The sequence below is a fragment of the Nematocida minor genome (genome assembly GCF_024244105.1).
Source record: "Nematocida minor strain JUm1510 chromosome Unknown 7919, whole genome shotgun sequence".
Classification (NCBI taxonomy): domain Eukaryota; kingdom Fungi; phylum Microsporidia; genus Nematocida; species Nematocida minor.
Genome location: NW_026250397.1, coordinates 64714 through 81108, shown reverse-complemented (window position 1 = coordinate 81108; position 16395 = coordinate 64714). Strand labels below are relative to the sequence as shown.

General features: G+C 40.9%; 14 protein-coding genes across 14 annotated transcripts; 3 read left to right on the top strand and 11 right to left on the bottom strand.

The window, feature by feature from the left end:
• Positions 1-51: 51 nt before the first annotated feature.
• On the bottom strand, positions 52-591 carry NEMIN01_0843 (uncharacterized protein; the record flags this gene model as incomplete). Its single annotated transcript, XM_051476785.1, has 1 exon — positions 52-591. One exon carries the CDS (start codon positions 589-591, stop codon positions 52-54), a length of 540 nt encoding a protein of 179 aa, XP_051332745.1.
• Positions 592-667: 76 nt separating this feature from the next.
• On the bottom strand, positions 668-1486 carry NEMIN01_0842 (uncharacterized protein; the record flags this gene model as incomplete). Its single annotated transcript, XM_051476784.1, has 1 exon — positions 668-1486. One exon carries the CDS (start codon positions 1484-1486, stop codon positions 668-670), a length of 819 nt encoding a protein of 272 aa, XP_051332744.1.
• A 361-nt stretch (positions 1487-1847) lies between these two features.
• On the top strand, positions 1848-4421 carry NEMIN01_0841 (uncharacterized protein; the record flags this gene model as incomplete). Its single annotated transcript, XM_051476783.1, has 1 exon — positions 1848-4421. One exon carries the CDS (start codon positions 1848-1850, stop codon positions 4419-4421), a length of 2574 nt encoding a protein of 857 aa, XP_051332743.1.
• A 504-nt stretch (positions 4422-4925) lies between these two features.
• On the bottom strand, positions 4926-5894 carry NEMIN01_0840 (uncharacterized protein; the record flags this gene model as incomplete). The annotated part of the gene is made up of 1 exon (XM_051476782.1): positions 4926-5894. One exon carries the CDS (start codon positions 5892-5894, stop codon positions 4926-4928), a length of 969 nt encoding a protein of 322 aa, XP_051332742.1.
• Positions 5895-6032: 138 nt separating this feature from the next.
• Positions 6033-6950, top strand: NEMIN01_0839 (uncharacterized protein; the record flags this gene model as incomplete). The annotated part of the gene is made up of 1 exon (XM_051476781.1): positions 6033-6950. One exon carries the CDS (start codon positions 6033-6035, stop codon positions 6948-6950), a length of 918 nt encoding a protein of 305 aa, XP_051332741.1.
• A 229-nt stretch (positions 6951-7179) lies between these two features.
• Positions 7180-8673, bottom strand: NEMIN01_0838 (uncharacterized protein; the record flags this gene model as incomplete). The annotated part of the gene is made up of 1 exon (XM_051476780.1): positions 7180-8673. The coding sequence occupies one exon, from the start codon at positions 8671-8673 to the stop codon at positions 7180-7182; it is 1494 nt and encodes a 497-aa protein (XP_051332740.1).
• A 42-nt stretch (positions 8674-8715) lies between these two features.
• On the bottom strand, positions 8716-9354 carry NEMIN01_0837 (ribulose-phosphate 3-epimerase; the record flags this gene model as incomplete). Its single annotated transcript, XM_051476779.1, has 1 exon — positions 8716-9354. The coding sequence occupies one exon, from the start codon at positions 9352-9354 to the stop codon at positions 8716-8718; it is 639 nt and encodes a 212-aa protein (XP_051332739.1).
• A 15-nt stretch (positions 9355-9369) lies between these two features.
• On the bottom strand, positions 9370-10155 carry NEMIN01_0836 (uncharacterized protein; the record flags this gene model as incomplete). Its single annotated transcript, XM_051476778.1, has 1 exon — positions 9370-10155. One exon carries the CDS (start codon positions 10153-10155, stop codon positions 9370-9372), a length of 786 nt encoding a protein of 261 aa, XP_051332738.1.
• Positions 10156-10218: 63 nt separating this feature from the next.
• Positions 10219-10737, bottom strand: NEMIN01_0835 (large subunit ribosomal protein L19e; the record flags this gene model as incomplete). Its single annotated transcript, XM_051476777.1, has 1 exon — positions 10219-10737. The coding sequence occupies one exon, from the start codon at positions 10735-10737 to the stop codon at positions 10219-10221; it is 519 nt and encodes a 172-aa protein (XP_051332737.1).
• Positions 10738-10857: 120 nt separating this feature from the next.
• On the bottom strand, positions 10858-11355 carry NEMIN01_0834 (mitochondrial FAD-linked sulfhydryl oxidase; the record flags this gene model as incomplete). Its single annotated transcript, XM_051476776.1, has 1 exon — positions 10858-11355. The coding sequence occupies one exon, from the start codon at positions 11353-11355 to the stop codon at positions 10858-10860; it is 498 nt and encodes a 165-aa protein (XP_051332736.1).
• Positions 11356-11367: 12 nt separating this feature from the next.
• On the bottom strand, positions 11368-12261 carry NEMIN01_0833 (uncharacterized protein; the record flags this gene model as incomplete). Its single annotated transcript, XM_051476775.1, has 1 exon — positions 11368-12261. The coding sequence occupies one exon, from the start codon at positions 12259-12261 to the stop codon at positions 11368-11370; it is 894 nt and encodes a 297-aa protein (XP_051332735.1).
• A 532-nt stretch (positions 12262-12793) lies between these two features.
• NEMIN01_0832 (transcription initiation factor TFIIB) lies at positions 12794-13720 on the top strand (the record flags this gene model as incomplete). Its single annotated transcript, XM_051476774.1, has 1 exon — positions 12794-13720. The coding sequence occupies one exon, from the start codon at positions 12794-12796 to the stop codon at positions 13718-13720; it is 927 nt and encodes a 308-aa protein (XP_051332734.1).
• Positions 13721-13813: 93 nt separating this feature from the next.
• Positions 13814-14278, bottom strand: NEMIN01_0831 (small subunit ribosomal protein S18e; the record flags this gene model as incomplete). Its single annotated transcript, XM_051476773.1, has 1 exon — positions 13814-14278. The coding sequence occupies one exon, from the start codon at positions 14276-14278 to the stop codon at positions 13814-13816; it is 465 nt and encodes a 154-aa protein (XP_051332733.1).
• Positions 14279-14918: 640 nt separating this feature from the next.
• On the bottom strand, positions 14919-16301 carry NEMIN01_0830 (solute carrier family 15 (oligopeptide transporter), member 1; the record flags this gene model as incomplete). Its single annotated transcript, XM_051476772.1, has 1 exon — positions 14919-16301. The coding sequence occupies one exon, from the start codon at positions 16299-16301 to the stop codon at positions 14919-14921; it is 1383 nt and encodes a 460-aa protein (XP_051332732.1).
• Positions 16302-16395: the final 94 nt, after the last annotated feature.

The window sequence follows — 16395 nt, the reverse complement described above, 5'->3', positions numbered from 1 at the left end:
ATCTTCTTCTATGGATTAGAAGTTTTCTATGTTCTTCAGCATATTCTGTGGCTAGATGGCGTTTCCTCTGTTAAAGTCATACACTTGGACATGGTTTGCGTAGGCTGGAAGGACCTTTGGTGTATACTCTAGCACTTTTACATCGGTAGAGTCTTCGATGTACACACCTGTTGCTGTATATGCATATATCGTGACATTTCTACATGAATTTACTCTGATTTGCTGTGCAGTGATGTAGAAGAGTGACGAGTCTGCGCTTTGAATGTATGTAGAGTGTGCTGTCCTTACGCTTATCTGGCACTGTTTGACATTTGCTATTCTGGCTGTGTCGTACTCGTTCTCTTCAACATTAATGGTTTTATTCTCTATTCGGTCTACCATGAACACTTTGCTGTGTGTTTCTTGCGTTTCTTCTATTGCAACTACTTTGCTAACTTCCTGCTCTTTCTTCACTGGCTGCATTGGGTTATTCTTTAGGATCTTCTCAATTTGTCTTATTCTTTCTCTTATAAGCCCTCTGTCGTAGTTGCTTCTTGCCATCTCTAGCTCTCTGTGTGCTTTGAAGAGGTCTTCCAGCGGATTCAGCTCCATAATAAAAAAGAGAGACCATTCTGCAATAAATGGATGCTGCAGCGTAGAGTAAAGAAGACAGTTGCTCTTTTGGCGTTTATTGCATTCTGTCTGCCAATAGACTTAGTAGCAGAAGGGAATCATTGGAGCTATCATTCTTGTTGTAGAATCCTTCTACCAGATTATTCGTGTTATTTTTCAGTCTACGCATAGCCATACCACAGGAGGCACAGCTCTCTGTGTTCCATGCCTGCACACTTTCACTGGAGCTACTAAGCTCTCCTTTTTCACTGCTGCTGTCCATCTGATTAGGCACGCTGTTCTGAAGAAGAAATGTATCACTGCTAGGAATGTTGTTAGTGAGAGAATCTTTGCATTCGTAGAAGAGCGTATTTTTTTCACTATTTGAGTTATTTTTAAATGTAGCATAGCTGCCAGAAGTATTCAGTGAGCAGTCAGGGGTGCTGTTGTGTACACTCTCAGCAGAAGATACATCGTACATTGAAAGAATGGAAGTAGATCTGTGCGTATTGCCATGCATATCTGGTGGAAAAACCAGCGATTCTAGAGAGTTAGGTAGGCTATAGTAACCCTCTGAAGTGAATATGTTCTTATATGGAGACGCTATGGTACAATCAGCATTATTTCTTTCGGTCTGTAGTAGATTTAACTCTATCGTTTTAAAAAGTTTTTCATAGTTATATTTACCAAAGTGCGGTGAGTTTTTAGGACTTTTCTCTACATTTGCTATAGTTCTAGCAAATTTAGCATCACAGATGATTCTTTTCGCTGATATTTTAAGATAGCCGGGTATTTTCTCTTTTTTCGTTTTTGCTGCTTTTATTTTCTTCAGCTGCTTCAATAGAGAAGATTGTTTTATGTACTTTCTCTTAGTGTGTGTTTTTTCTCTGGCCATCCGTCTTTCTGATCTTTGATATGATCTTGGCTTATATATTTTCGGATGAATCTTGATATATTAATGCTTATCTCTATTTGATTGCTCTTGCTTATTCCCCTGTTCTTATCTAGACAGCTATTTATTTTCCATGTATTTTTACATACTCGGCATCACTCTATTGCTATCTAAATATTTAGTAACCGATAGAAGAAAAGGCAAAAATTACCCTCTGGAGAGATGAACTGCTGTTGTTTCTATCTTATTTTTGATACAAAGAAGCATAGAGTTTTTTAGCAAAATGTTGCATATTTAAATACTGCTTTCTCCTGGCAAATAACTTATTTCATTGCAAAAGTTTTAATCCAAAACATCAACAAACATGTGCAACTACCCAGATCAAAATTATACATTCAAAATCACCACAAAACAGAGATACTCTCTTATCAAAAACCCTGAAATAATATCTATCATAGAACACGCCCTATTTGAGCAGCTTCCTTCTGAGCTGCAGCATCCCTCTGATGTGCACACAATGAAATCTTCCGTTCTAGTTTTTCCCATCTTTGACGTTGGAGCTGGCAAAGAGCAAGAGCCTCCAAAGAAAGTCAAGTGGAAGCAGATAATTGAAAATCCAAACATGCAACCTATTTTATTCCCGCCAAATGACGAAGATATCCTGCACAAACAGAAACACACTTTCATTCGAAACATCTCAGGACAGCTGGTCCTGCAGAGCCTCTCCAAGCTTGATCCGCAGGAAATCAAAAACGTATTTAGCTGGATTGCTGAGTTCTATGTGCTCATTGATGAAAGCCAGGTGGCCAAGCGGGACATCATGCTCTTGCTGCTGGAATGCATACCTTCTTCGATAAAACCGATTATTGCAGACACTGATGACCATAACGAAGCGCTGGCTAGAATTTGTGCACATGTTCTTAAGACAGACACGCTCAGAGACCGAATAGTACTCGAACAGACAAAGTACATAAAAATACAAAACTACAGGAAGGTTCTCGAGCTATACTATCTCTCCTCTTCTGAAGCCGCTGCAAAGCCAGAAGAAAAGAGGAAGAAAGAGCTACACACTGCCTTTTTCAGGGGGCTTGGCGACCTAACCAAAAGATGGATCAGCAAGCACAATCTGCCCATGGACATTGATATTATAACAGGCATAATAACAAAAATAGAAAACAAGTACCTGAGATACCACCAAAGCCATCTAAAGTCTGCAAAATGCAAAAAAGAAGCAAAGACACATGCAGCCAGAGGAAATATTTGCGAGTACAGCATAGAGGAAAGCGGCACTGAGATAGAGTACGATGAAGAGTGCTATCTTAGAAAGCTGGAAAAGCTAATAGAAAAAGAAAGAGAAGTGGAATACGATGATGACCACAGGCTGGCCCATATAGACAGAAAGTATGAGAAAGAGTACAAAAAAATTAAAGAATTGGTAGACAGCGTGATTCTGACATTTGACCCTCTCAAGTGTTTTGCAGGAGGCTACTATTTGATGCAAATAAATGTAAATGATAAAGACCTAGTTCTGCAAGGGCCTAGCTACAAAGTGAAGAATGAACTCGCAACTGCGGTCCATGCTCTTCTGCAAAATCTTCAATTTGAAGGAATAATCAGACGAGTCTGCTCTGAAGCGGTCGATGAGGTCCCTGTATACTCTCCTGCATACATAAAAGAGTATCCAGACGGAGGAATAAAGCTGATGGTAGACTATTCGCGGCTGAATAAAATAGCGAACGATGAAAAGTACAACTTCATAGGAGTTTTTCCAACTCTCAGAAAAATTCCGCCATTTCAGAAAGTTTTTTCAATAATCAACCTAGGCCACCTGTACCACCAGGTAGGCATGGAGCTAAACAGTAGAAAGTACACTGTCTTTTCCATATTTGGAAATGTTTGGGAGTATTTGCGAATGCCAGCTGGGTTTAAAAACACGCCGGCTGCTTTCTACGATGTTATCACCGATGTGCTATCTCCTTTGAAATGCATTGCGCATCTGATGGATGATATTATCGTGTTCTCAGACAGCATGGAAAACCACATGGGCCATCTGAAAATTGTACTGGAAGTGCTGGCGAGCAGTAAGATAACCATTCTGGGCTCAAAAAGTAAGTTTTTTATGAGCTCAATCCAGTACTCAGAACACATTGTGGATGAAATAGGTGTGCGCAGAGACAGTGAATGCATTGCACACCTGAGAAACGAAGCACCACCTGCCACAGTCCAAGAGCTCAGATCTCTTATTGGGCTTTTCGACCGAAATCGGGAATTTATCCACGATCTGGGCATTTCCATATGTGGACTGCATGATAAGATATCTGATGCAGAACAGACGAGCACTGATCGCATTGAATGGTGTGCAGATGCAGAGGCTTTTAGACAGAGGACACTGGCCATGATGGAAAGCGAGATAGTGCTTGCAAACCCCATAGAAGGCGCGCCATATCAGCTGTGCACATACACGCCAAGTAGCAGCCTTGGTTTAGGCGTAGTTCTTATGCAGGGCCGCAGACTAATTGGGCTGTTCAGCCACAGACTAAAGAAAAAAACAAATGAATACACAGAAGAAGAAAAAGAGCTGTATGTTATTTTTTTGGCGCTAACACACTTTAAGTTTTTCTTTGGCGAGTCTGAGATCTTCGTATACACCAGGCTGAAGAACTTGGCAGGAACAGAGGACGGTATAACCAGCAGGATCAAAAAGTGGAGAAATAAAATAGAAAGGTACAAGGTGCACATTCTGCATTTTGAGCAGGCAGGAAAAGTTGAAATGATTGGCATGGTGAATACATGGATAAATAAACCAGGCTCAAGAAAGTGCGTGCCTATTCCAGAGAGTGAAGATAAAAAACTGCAAAAGATAAAGTCAGTTAGCCGATTGGTGTGGAAATCTCCCGTTTTAGAGTCTATTTTTGACTCTTCTGACACTGCCCTGTAGATGCAAAATACTCAATAAATATCTTTAACAATGTTTTCTGCTACTTGTACTACCTGCCTTACACCTATCTATACCTGATCATAGTATAGTACTAGCTATGATTGATTTACAACACATTTCCGTATTTAGTTCTTCTGCAGTTCTTAATATTTTCATTGAGTATTGGAATTGAATTATTCTAATATGCGTACTTAAACTTTTATGTTTTTATGGCTGCTAAATAAAAATAAAACTCTCAAAATATTTTTGCGTAAGCTTGGTAAAAAGCTATACACGTTTTCTCTTCTCAAATGCAAATTTTAATTTTAACTCAGCTATATAAAAAGAGAATTGGCACTTCTGTTCTACAAACATAAGATGATGAGATGGTTTGATTCAGTGAGATGACAAACTGCAAATATGGAATGGAAGAGATCTCATCTAAATGTTTGATAAAGATTGAGCAATAGAGTAGAGAAGGCTACACTCAAAAGAATAAAATAGGAGATTTATTGATCCTTGCTATCACTTGACAACTGGCTCTGCGAGTGATCTCACTGCTTGATCGATCATTTGTTCTTCTTTTTCTAGCACAAGCATCTTTTCTTTGAAGTTTCCTGCAATTGTGGACTCAATATCCCTCAGCAGGTCTTTGTCCTGTCCCTCCAGGCTTGGCAGCTCAGATACGACTGTTTCTTTCCATTTTTGGTATAAATCAACAGTTTTCTTCTTCAGGTCAATCAAATGCACAGATAGGAGCAGCTGTGTAAGCAGTGCTAGGTCAGACAGCAAGGGATCCTCGGCGTTGATTATTCCCCAGCTGTACTCTCTTCCTCGCACAGGCTTTCCTGATACAGATACCATGCTGGTGCTTGCCACCACAGAGAGCACAGTTATGCCTGCAGGTATCAGATCAGACACAAACACTCTATTTGAGTCCAGCTGTTTTTTTATTCTTTCCTTGTACGCCTCCAGCTCGTGTGACGTAAATATGTCTCTTTTCGGAATAACAGGGAATGTGTTTGAAAGCTCAGAGAGCGATTTGATTATTTCGATGTCCTGCTGCTTGAACGCAAAGGGCGAGATAAGGAACAAGGATGCGTGTATGCGCGGATCTTCTTTCCTTTCCCTTCTTAACCCTATGTTATTTTTGTTGTACATTGAGTTTCTCTCAATTAGGAAATCCTTTACAACAGATGCCTCTTTTCCCTGGTACAAAAAAACGGTTAGCTTCAACGAGATGCCGTTCGATTGAAGGAGTGCGGAGTACTCTACTAGCTCTGGAGCATGCGTGTGCACTTTCGGCGGGAAAGTTGTTAAGTTATAAATAGAAGAGATGAGCGTTTTCGCTCCTATGCCCTTTTCTGCCACGACAAACAGATTAAACTCTATGCCTCTTTGCAGGGTTTTTTTGAGAATCTGCGGGGAAATACTTCCCAGCCCAATGTTCCTCTTTAGGACAATTTCATCCGTGGTCTTTCCTTCAATTTTCATACAACAACAAACAGTGCTCTATTTATTTATATGTTCTACTGTTTTTTCTGTTGACACAGGAGCTCTTTCTATGCATCCCTACTAAAACTGCATTCATCTGGTAAAGTTGCAGTCGAGATATTTAAATTAAAATTATTTATGCGTCTCGACATGAATGCGTGCATGCCAAATGAAGAAAATAGAGAAAACGAAAGAATGAAAACAAAGCTGCTGGAGCTTGCAAGAACAGACTACGAGAACTTCTTGAAAATGGCCAACAGACTAAAAGTTCCATACAAGAGCGTTAGAAACAGCATATTTAGATACAGCTGCATCCACTCCTACAACTACGGCGTAATACAGAGCAAATACAAGCTAGAAGGCGAGCTGAATGCATCGCTGATTGAAAACTCAAAGGATTTCATTGCAATGGAGTATCCAACCAAGCATGCCATTGACTGCACAGACCAGCTATTGCTAAAGTCCCAGTGCGGTTTAGTAATTTCTTTAATTGGAGACCATCCTCCCTGGGAGCAGGATTTTCTGCAAGTATCATACAGCCTAGACAAGATCTTCTCAGCTGAAGAGTTTTTATGCTATGTTTCGCGCTCTGGAAAAGACACATCAAAAATAAATTATAGGGACATGCACGAAGTAATAGAAAAAGAGAATAAAAACTTTGTGGTAGAGCGGTACAAAACCAAAAAGAAAGAAGATGCATATATATTTAGAATAAAGTGTCTGAATTGGGTAGATAAAGCGCCGCCAAGTTTAAATATGCTCAAGGCAATTGACATACTGTACAAAGCATGGCTTCTATTGAACATCGAGTCAGGCCCGGTGATAGTGCACTGCTTAGCAGGCGTTGGAAGAACAGGCACGTTTATCTTCTATAGCATATTTAGAGACTCGATTGTAAACGGAAAGATAGAAGAAAGTGCAGAAGAAAAGCTTTTCTTCTTCGTTGATTTATTCGTAAAGCTAAGAAACAAGAGAACATGGATGATTGAATCGAAAGAACAGCTTGATTTTCTATATACGGTCTTTATCAAAAATAGTATTAGTGAAATTGTGTAAATAATATTGAATAAAAACATAAACTTTTGTTACTGATTTGCATTTATTATTCTTGCTGCCAACTCTTTTAATGGCGTGCATACATACTACCCTAAATTCTCTACAGAGCATATGATACTTCTTTTCTGCACGAATAATATTCAATGGCTGTCTTTTGGAAGATGCAAGGTTGGATCAATTATACATTACTCATTTATTGCCTATTCTATGCAACTCTCGCATCACTGCTCTATAATTGATATTTGTGATTTTGTACCATTTTGAAGAATCCCTCTTTCTCACTTTCTATCCACGTTGTTCGCTTAGTTAGAAAAGCTAAAATTTTTCCTTTGTCTATGGGACTAGGGTGGAGGTTCTCTATTTTTACGCTAAACTCTTTTTCTGCGTAGATTCTCTGCAGCTGCAGTAGCGCAGGCAAGTCTCTATCGATGTCTATCTCAGGTATTGAGTCCACTGCGCGCCCTAATGCACCTACATCAACACTCTCTGAGCTATTCTCGAGCTCTTTCTTTTTTTTAACGGCTTCTCTGTACAGCCCAATAATGTACTTTGCTTTACTGGGCCCTACTTTGCGAATGCCCTGCACATAGTCATTCCCCAGCAGCCAGGCAAGAATGTGCAGCTCAGCTCGGCTATACTCAATGGGGCTATCTTTTTCTGCAAATACTTTTGGAAAATTGCCTCTTTTAAATACATGTCTATACACGGGCTTTCTGCTGAACAGCAAAACATCGCTGTCCTCTGTTACCACCCCGTCTGTGTGTATTGCCTTTTCTATGCTTCTGTACAGGCTGTCTGACTCGCTTGGTGCTATCGCATACTTGATGGAAAAAGCGTCAAGAATGTCGATTATGATTCTGTACGAAAATGGCAAAGTTTCTTTGTCTACAGACTCTTTGCTCAACAAAAGATCTTCTTTTAGTATGGGGTACATTTTGAGCTCTCTTTGATACTCAGTCAGAGCAATGTCGTCTATTTTTATGCTGTGTTCTTCTGGTTTATTTTTTACCGGAGCCAGAGGCTTTGGATTCTTAGCAGGTGCTGGCTCTTCGGCCTTGTATATTACGTTTTTTATGCTATCTATGCAGAAAAGAGTTTCTTTGAAGTCGTTTTGCGCAGTATCTTCGCATGCTTCCGTTACATTGAAGTTCTGCTGCATTCTTAGCTTAAACATCAAATTGCTCTCTCCGTGCATTCTCTGCTTGCTTATTGACTTGATGTACTTGTACCTTTCCATTACTCTTTTTATTTGGTACATCGAGAAATCCTGATCGTTCAAAATTCTATTGAAGTCTGGATGCTTTAATGTTTCATCTCCCTCTGCTTCTTCCATCTCGTGCGGTTTTTTCTTGAAAATCTCGCTGCTCTTCTCTATCAGATCAGCCAGTCTGTTTTTTTCTGGCATTTTGCTCTTTTCTACCTCATCTCTTGGCACATCCTCTATTGCTTCTGCTTCCAGAGCGTTTTCTAGACCGTATCTTTGTCTCAGACGCCTTCTTTTGAAAAGAGGCTTTCTCCCATCAAAAACAAATATTGGGTCAACGCCTAGTGCAAACAGCTTTTGGATGGACTTGAGCGTGTACTCTGTAATGAACACAATGTTTGAGCTGCAGATGCACGAAAAAAGAGCCAGATTCCCGTCAATGCACAGCCGAAGCCCGTCCATCTCCTCCATCTCTAGGACTCTGCCATTTATCATTTTCCAAAGACTTTTTATCCCCATTAATACTTAAATAAATGTAAAATTTTTATTCTTTTCTTTCTATTAGAGGCCCAAATAAGAAAATATTTTGCGCGCTGTTTCTTCGCCATTTTCGCTAAATAAACAGGATCCCAGCACTATTTCATCGGCTAGCTGAACTTCCCCCAGAGTGCTTAAATTAACCCCACCATCTACGCCTATTAGCAGATCCTTATGCCTGCGTGTGGCAAACTCAATCATCTCTTTTGTTTTTGAAAGCATCTTTTGCCCGCCTTCTCCCACAGGCACTCCCATAATTAGTATCTTATCTATCTTTAGCTTATCTGTGCTGCTTATTCCCTCTATTTCTTTTTCATTTACCACTGCTAGTCCTAATTTGCATCCGCTGCTGCCTATGTATTCACTTATCTCTGGCAGCTTCTCTCTTTGATGCACTACTATTCTATCTATTCGAGATATATCCAGGTGCTTAATTGAATTCAAGGGGCTGCTGACCATCAGGTGGCATTCTACAAACATATCAGGATTTTTCACAACAATTCTATTTATTATATCTTCTCCCAGAAACACTCTCTCCACAAAGTGTCCGTCCATAAGATCCAAGTGCAGTCCTTTTATTCCCATCCGAACCAGTCTATCTATTTCGCTCTGCATGCTGAGAACATCGCACGAAAGAATGCTTCCAAACACTTTTTTAATCATCAAAATATTTTAATTTCACTCTTTAAATACACACTTAACAAACTCATCGTTCTTCTCCTCTGACCACGCGTATTCTCCTGTCCTGCTGCAGAACCCCACCAGTTTCTCGTACACTTTTCTCTCGTCCACCTTCAGCTCCACTCTTCTTTTTTCTGGTTTTTTATTGTATATTTTAGTTCCTGTTTTGTAGCAGAAGTCTTTTGTTATACCAATGATAAAGGGAATGTCGCTGTACCCGTTTAAGTTTTTCTTTAGTTTCTCTGCTATTCCAAGCTTTATTCTCTGTTTCAGAGGCTTCTGCTTGTTCATCCTCTTGTATTCCGGGAGTATCTTGAACTGCGCCTCCACCTGGCCTATGACACTCTTCGACTTTTCCTCCAAAACCTCGATTGTATTTTCCAAGTTAAAAGAGCTCAGGAATTCATAGCTCTCTGCGCTGAGCGTACCAGAGGGCCCATCTTTGTGCATAACGGCCAGCAGTCTGTAGGTGCTTGTTAGATCTTCCTTTTTCTGCGAGGGCTTTATTTCCTCTGTTTCGTTATTCAGCTCGTCTAGCCGAAGCAGCTCTTCATCAGCATCTGAGTGAGCACTTGCATCTGACTCTTCCTCGCTCTTTTCCGTATCTCTGCTCAGCTCTTCGCTGCTGTTTTCATTTTCACTGATGTTTTCGTGCTCGCTGCCAGACTCGCTCTCCGAGCCGCTGTACTCTTTCTCTGCGCGCTCCAGCAGCTGGTTGAAGTCCTCAAAGGTCTCCTCCAGCTCGTTCTCTGTGCTTTCTCTTTTTATTTTTTTATTTGGCATGCTCCTCTCGTAAAAAATTTAAACTTTTAAATGGCAAGTGAAATAGAAAAAACGAATAAAATTTTATTTTGAAACATTCATTTGTGCCATGACTATTTCTTCCTTCTTTCTTCTGACTTCTTCGTTGACTACGTACTCCTTCATCATTCTTCTGTTCTTAAAGTATCCTCCCTTTGCCTTCAAGTAAATTGATCTGTACATCGTCCTGTCGATTCTTCCCTCGGCTCTGAGCTCTTTGAGATCCTTTCTGATGGCTCTTATTCTGAGCATCCATATCTTTCTCTGGGGGAATCGGGCGTTCTTTGTACCTCTTCTTCTGCCGAGACCTCTGTGTCTGCCCTTGGACTTCTCTAATCTAAACTGTCTGACTCTTCCTCTGGACTGGCCAATGTCTGGTCTTCTGACTATCAGTCCATCATCAATCATCTGGTTGACCTGCTCCTTGGTTTTTCCTTCTGAGAGCTTGATTGACTCAGTTGGGTCCATCCATATTTTGTTTCTACCGCATCCAATTACTTCAGCTGCGAGTGCTCTTACTTTGGGCAATCCTAGTTTTTTTGCTTTCTCTTCTTTCTCTGCCATAATTAACTGGGGATAAAAATTAAATAAAATTATTTGAAAAGAAGTTTGAACTTCGCAGTTAAAAATGGCGTTTTATTCCACCGGCAAAAAGAGCGTGCGAATGATAAAATGTGTATATGTTTATTTGCACCCGCAGTCCCACCGGTCGTCCAGCCTTGTGCAGTCAAACTCTCTTTTTCCCAGCCGCTTATTGACTATATTGTGCGCCTGGCATGTCCACAGCCCAAACTCTTCGCGGGAGGAGACCTTGGGGGGAAAGCTGTCCACCAAGCTCTTGAAGTGTCCTCTGCACTCTTCGCAGGGAAACAGTTTTGTTAATAGATCAATAAATTTAATCAAATTTGACTGGTGTTCTCGGCTCGCATACGGAGGATACTTCGCAGCAATTGTGTGGATGAGGGCCCATGTACCCCTGCCCAGCTCTGCGCGTCTTTCTTCTTTTGTTTTTGGCATTTCGTAGAAAGCATCTTGCGAGCCATCTCTTGGCCCCGATGCTTTGAGCACCTCTTTTCCTCTTTTGGGCATGAATGCTCTTCGCAGTACTTTATATCCAGTCAGCAGGACCCACAGGGTGGCTAGCCCGCAAAGCACCTTTAGCAGCACTCCCTCTTTTCTCATGTTTATTTGTATTTACATAGGATATATAAATCCCCGAACTCTGGAAATCAGTGGATGAGAGAGCGGATAGTATCCAGCTGGGATGACCGGAGCCAAATGGGCTTTGCTCTGCGCGCTCCCAAGGATGTGCATGTATTCTGGCCCATGCAGGTCAGCTAGGGTCCTGGCCAGATCTTCTGCAGCTCCAAGATCATCGGAAGACGCATTGCTAGAGCTATGCAAGCCTACAGCTAGGCCTTTGGCAAATGCAGCCTTTGTATGTGCTTTATGACCGTGGTGGATATGGTGGTCAAAGTCGTACTGGTGGGCGCGGGCATGTGAATAGTCTTCATCGATATCTGTGATGACACTATCTGCATTCTTATCTTTTTCTGGGGCATAGCTGTTTATATCGTACTCATTGAGCAGATAAAAGTGGTTATTTGTGTTGGAGTAGTTGCACTTTGCAATGTTTGGAGCTGTTTCGTGTGCTGACTGTGTATCGTTCATGCTGTGGCTGTACAGACAGTAGATCTCGCATCTTTTCAGTCTAATCATGTAAAAGTTTTTATAAGGGCTCGGAACAATCTCTATGTTGTTCTTTTTTACTGCTCTCTTGCACAGCTTTCTCCTGAAAAGTGACAGACTTGAGTCTGTAACGGCTTTTTCCACTCTTAAGCACAGACTCCTGTCGCTCTTTAGACACAGTCTGTTTCCATACGGCGTTTTTACAATGAATATTTGCTTTTTAGTGTCGCTGGGCTTTGAAAAGTACCAGTTTCCATCGTCTTCCAGCGTCATTACGTCAGGCGTATTGCTATCGTCTGTTTTGTGTCTGGGCACAATGAAAAACCCAACATTTGTTTTTTTTGAGTCGTGCATAGCACTCACAGAGAATAAGCACAAAATAAATACCAGTGCACGCATAAATAAGGCAAATAGAGCAGTCCATATATAGATGGAATAAAACAGTTTCATAAAGATCATATTCCTTCAGCCAATGAAAATGTGCAAAAAGCATATCTATAGAATGTTTTGAAATAAACAACTGGCACATGAAGATTCAATTGAGAGTGCCGTAAGCACCCAAAGACTATGCGCGGAAAGGATGAAACAGAGTGCAAGCCATCTACTGCAGAGGTTTTCCAGTCCATACGATAATCTAGCACTATCTCTCATCAAAAAATAAACACCAACGAACTTTTCCATAAACAGACAAATAGTACACCATGCCAGCAAGCACTCGCTGTATATCATCTATTTCTTATGCTCACCACTGAAAGGAAGTAAAATTTCTGGATAAATTCAAAATACCGATGATTGCTTCGAAAAATAAACACTCTGCAGACACAGAAGGAGCCGCTCTTCCACAGAAACAAAACTCACCAAATATCCATTTTCATAAAATTAATAGTAGAATTAAAAATGGCTGTGCTAAAATATTTTAATGCAAAACAGAATGCAGATGAAGAAAACTGAACGAGAAAAGTGTCCAGACTGCAAGGAAGAGGAGAATATCATAGAAGACTACAAAAATGGATATAACGTGTGCGGTTCCTGCGGCTGTATTGTGGGAAGCCGAATCATCGACGAGCGAGGAGAGTGGAGAACTTTCAGCGACTCTGGAGAAAACCCCAGCAGAGTGGGAGGGCCAAACAACCCGTTCCTGGACTCAGAGCAGCTCGACACTCTGATATCGTCTGGCTCTGGCCTGGCATCCTACAATCTGGCAAAGACACAGATGAAGAGCAGCTTGCGCGGCCCAGAAAGAGCTCTGATAAATGGCCTCAATTTGATCACTGCTTTCTGCGAAAGAAAGAATCTTTCCAAAACGATATCCGATGCAGCAAAGTACGTTTTTAAGACAGTGGAAGAAAAAAAAGTGCTAAAAGGAAAAAACTTAGAGGGAGTCTCTGCGGCCTGCATATACATAGCCTGCAGACAGGCTGGATTTGTGCGCACGTTTAAGGAAGTAAGCATTCTCACAGCAGTTCCAAAAAAGGAAATAGGGCGCTGCTACAAAGCAATATTCCCGCACATTGATAAGCTGGCGGTTGTATCAACAGAAGACATTGTGGCCAGATTCTGCTCTGATCTTACACTGAGCATAGACATACAGAAGGTTGCACTGACCATCAGCCAGCGAGCACAGGAGATAGGCTGCATTGCTGGAAAGTCTCCTGACTCCATAGCAGCGGCCATCATCTATCTGATCACATATCTGTTCCCGAACCAGAGAAAAATACAAAAAGACATCCAGATAGTGACAAATGTCACCGATGTAACAATTAAAAACACGTACAAAGAGCTTCTTCCGTATAGATACGAACTGGTGCCCGAGGGCATTGTGCCAAAAAACATTCTGGACACTCTCCCCAACTCATAGGTGCTTACTAGACTCTCACAGAACATATCAGCAAAGCCGCGCGAACTTTTCATTTAAATATTTATCAGCATAGCAAAATCATCATATCATAATTTATTTTTTCTTAGATACTCCAACTGTCTTTCCTCTTCTACCGTTAGACTTAGTTCTCTGTCCGTTAACTTTCAGTCCTTTCAGTAGTCTAATACCTCTTACGTGCTTCAGCCTCTTTGCTCTCTCAAGGTACATTCTGTAGTCTGCCTCTACCTGGTTGGCTATCAGCTGTTTTGTCTCTCCGCTTACAGGATCTCTCTGTTTGTTCAGCATCCACTCTGGGATTCCAAAGGACTGGGGAGACTCAAGTATTTTTGCAATCTGGTCTAGCTTCTCTTGCTCTATTTGTCCTGCTCTTAGAGACATATCAATATCTGCTATTTTGCATATTAATGTGGATATTCTCAGGCCAATTCCCCTTATTCCGGTGAGAGATCTCACAATTGTGGATCTACCGTTAATGTTCGTATTGTACATACGAATGATATCTTGCATCTGCGCGCTCTCAGTGAATCTTAAAGTCATGAAGGGGCTAAAAAATAATTTAAAAAAATAGAAAATAGCAAAAACGAAAACACCCAAAACAAAACCATTTCTTCAAAACCAAAGATTCATAATATACCGCCACACAGACCGCTGTTTTTCAACAGACTCTCTGCATTCATTAAAAACCCGAGCATCACTGCCTAGAACACTCTACACCAGAGAACAGAAAAGATTCAACACTAGTACATTTATTCACTATGCTACAATAGTATAAAAATACATTCTATGCACGGCTCAATGGGCAGGCATCAGAACAGGCACTTATAGACTTCATCCATGGGCTGCGCTAGGCTCCATATGCACCAGTCTGTGCTTATAAGCTATTTCTAGAACACTGGTTAAATGCTCTTTAAATAAATTTACATCAGTTATTTACTCACTGGACTACTTTTTAGACCTGGCTTTGATCTTGTATCTGTTCAATTACACCCTATACTGTCTAGCTAAGTGCGCATCTCCGCAACTAGAGAACATTCTCTTTTCTTTATTTTCTAAAATACTATTGAAACTAAAGACTAGCTGCTGTGCTCTTTGTTCAGCAAAAGTTTTCTTGGGCTCTCTTTGTTCATAGATTGCATTCATTTCAGTGCCATCCATTAGTAGCGCATATTTTCTTTGGCTAAGACGCAACATCAGCAGACTTTCTTCTATTCTGCACCATTTTTCCTGTTGTTCCTGCAATCAGCAGCAAGTAAGTAGCAGCTTGGTACTCGGTTGAGACATTCAGATATTTAAAGAAAGTGGAGAGAAGTATAACTAGTAAATTGCCCACTGCCATGTTGAAGTACCAGTACCCCATTGCAATGCTTTTTTCGCTGGCTGATCCTCCGTTGTATGCGGCAGCCATTCCCGAGACACTAATCAGCGCTTCTCCTATTGTAATAACGAGTATCTGCGGCAGCTGGTACAGAATAGATGGCGTAGTTTTGCTGTGCAGCATGTACACCTCGAGAATAAAATAGAAGAAGTATGATGCTCCTATTGAACACAGGCCATACACCATTCTTGAACGATGGGCATGCGACAGTTTGAAAAAAGATAGAGTTTTGTTTGCTATCCTATCATAGAAAGGCAGGAGAAAGAGAAGGCCGAGTGAGTTGAGGAGTATTAGCTGAGAGGGCGCTATGCTGGCTGATTTTCCAAAAAGATCTACACTGCAGTTCATTCTTTTCCCCTGGTCTATCCACGTAGAGCTCATCTGGTCGTAGATCATCCACCCGATTATCAGAGGAATGTTGTCTTTTAGGCTGTATCCTCTAAGCCCTACTTTTTTTGCAAGATCTTCGCTATTTTTTCGGCCCATGCCGCTATCTACAGATTTTTCCTGTTTTTGTCGTTTGAATATTTTGCAGTCCACAACAATAAACATAAAAACCACTAGGGCCGTGAGAGTGCACAGAAGAGAAAAAAAGAAAATCAGAAAATATTCAGAAATATCCAGGCTCTTCAAATTCTCCCTGCTTATTGCGTACGAATCAATAAAAACAGAGAGAATGCTGTTTACAACACTAGGCGTAATGAAGAGAACAAGGAAACTGCTCAAGTTGACAACAAAATAGAAAACAGAGAAGAACCCAACCACAGCCTCATTCCTATCACGCACCAACCGGTCTTTAGAGACTCTGGTCTCTCCATTGTACACTAGGTCTGCTCCTAGGGTTGTTATATTTGGCTTTATGCAACCCGCACTGAAGGAAATGAGAAGAATTCCCAGAAATAGAAAGAGTTTTCCGTTAATCAATGAAGACAATGTGACGAGCAGAGCTCCCGCACAGTACAGAACCAAAGAGCCTGCTATTAATAGACACTGCCCCCCTATTTTGGCCGAAATAGCTCCTCCTGCAATGCAGAAAAAGTACGCCAAACAAATAAAAAAGTGCACAAGAATCACGCCATCAACCCGGCTGGAAAGAATGTTCTGTGTGCTGTACAAAAACAAATGGGTACGCACTAAAAAAAAAGATACTCTTTCAAAAAACACAAAAAGTAAAATGGAGAGCATGCAAATAACACAGAAAGCACAATAAATAAAGAAGAGTGAAAAACAAACAAAAGCTAAATTAAAGAGCAAACAGTGCAAATATCCTACACACCTC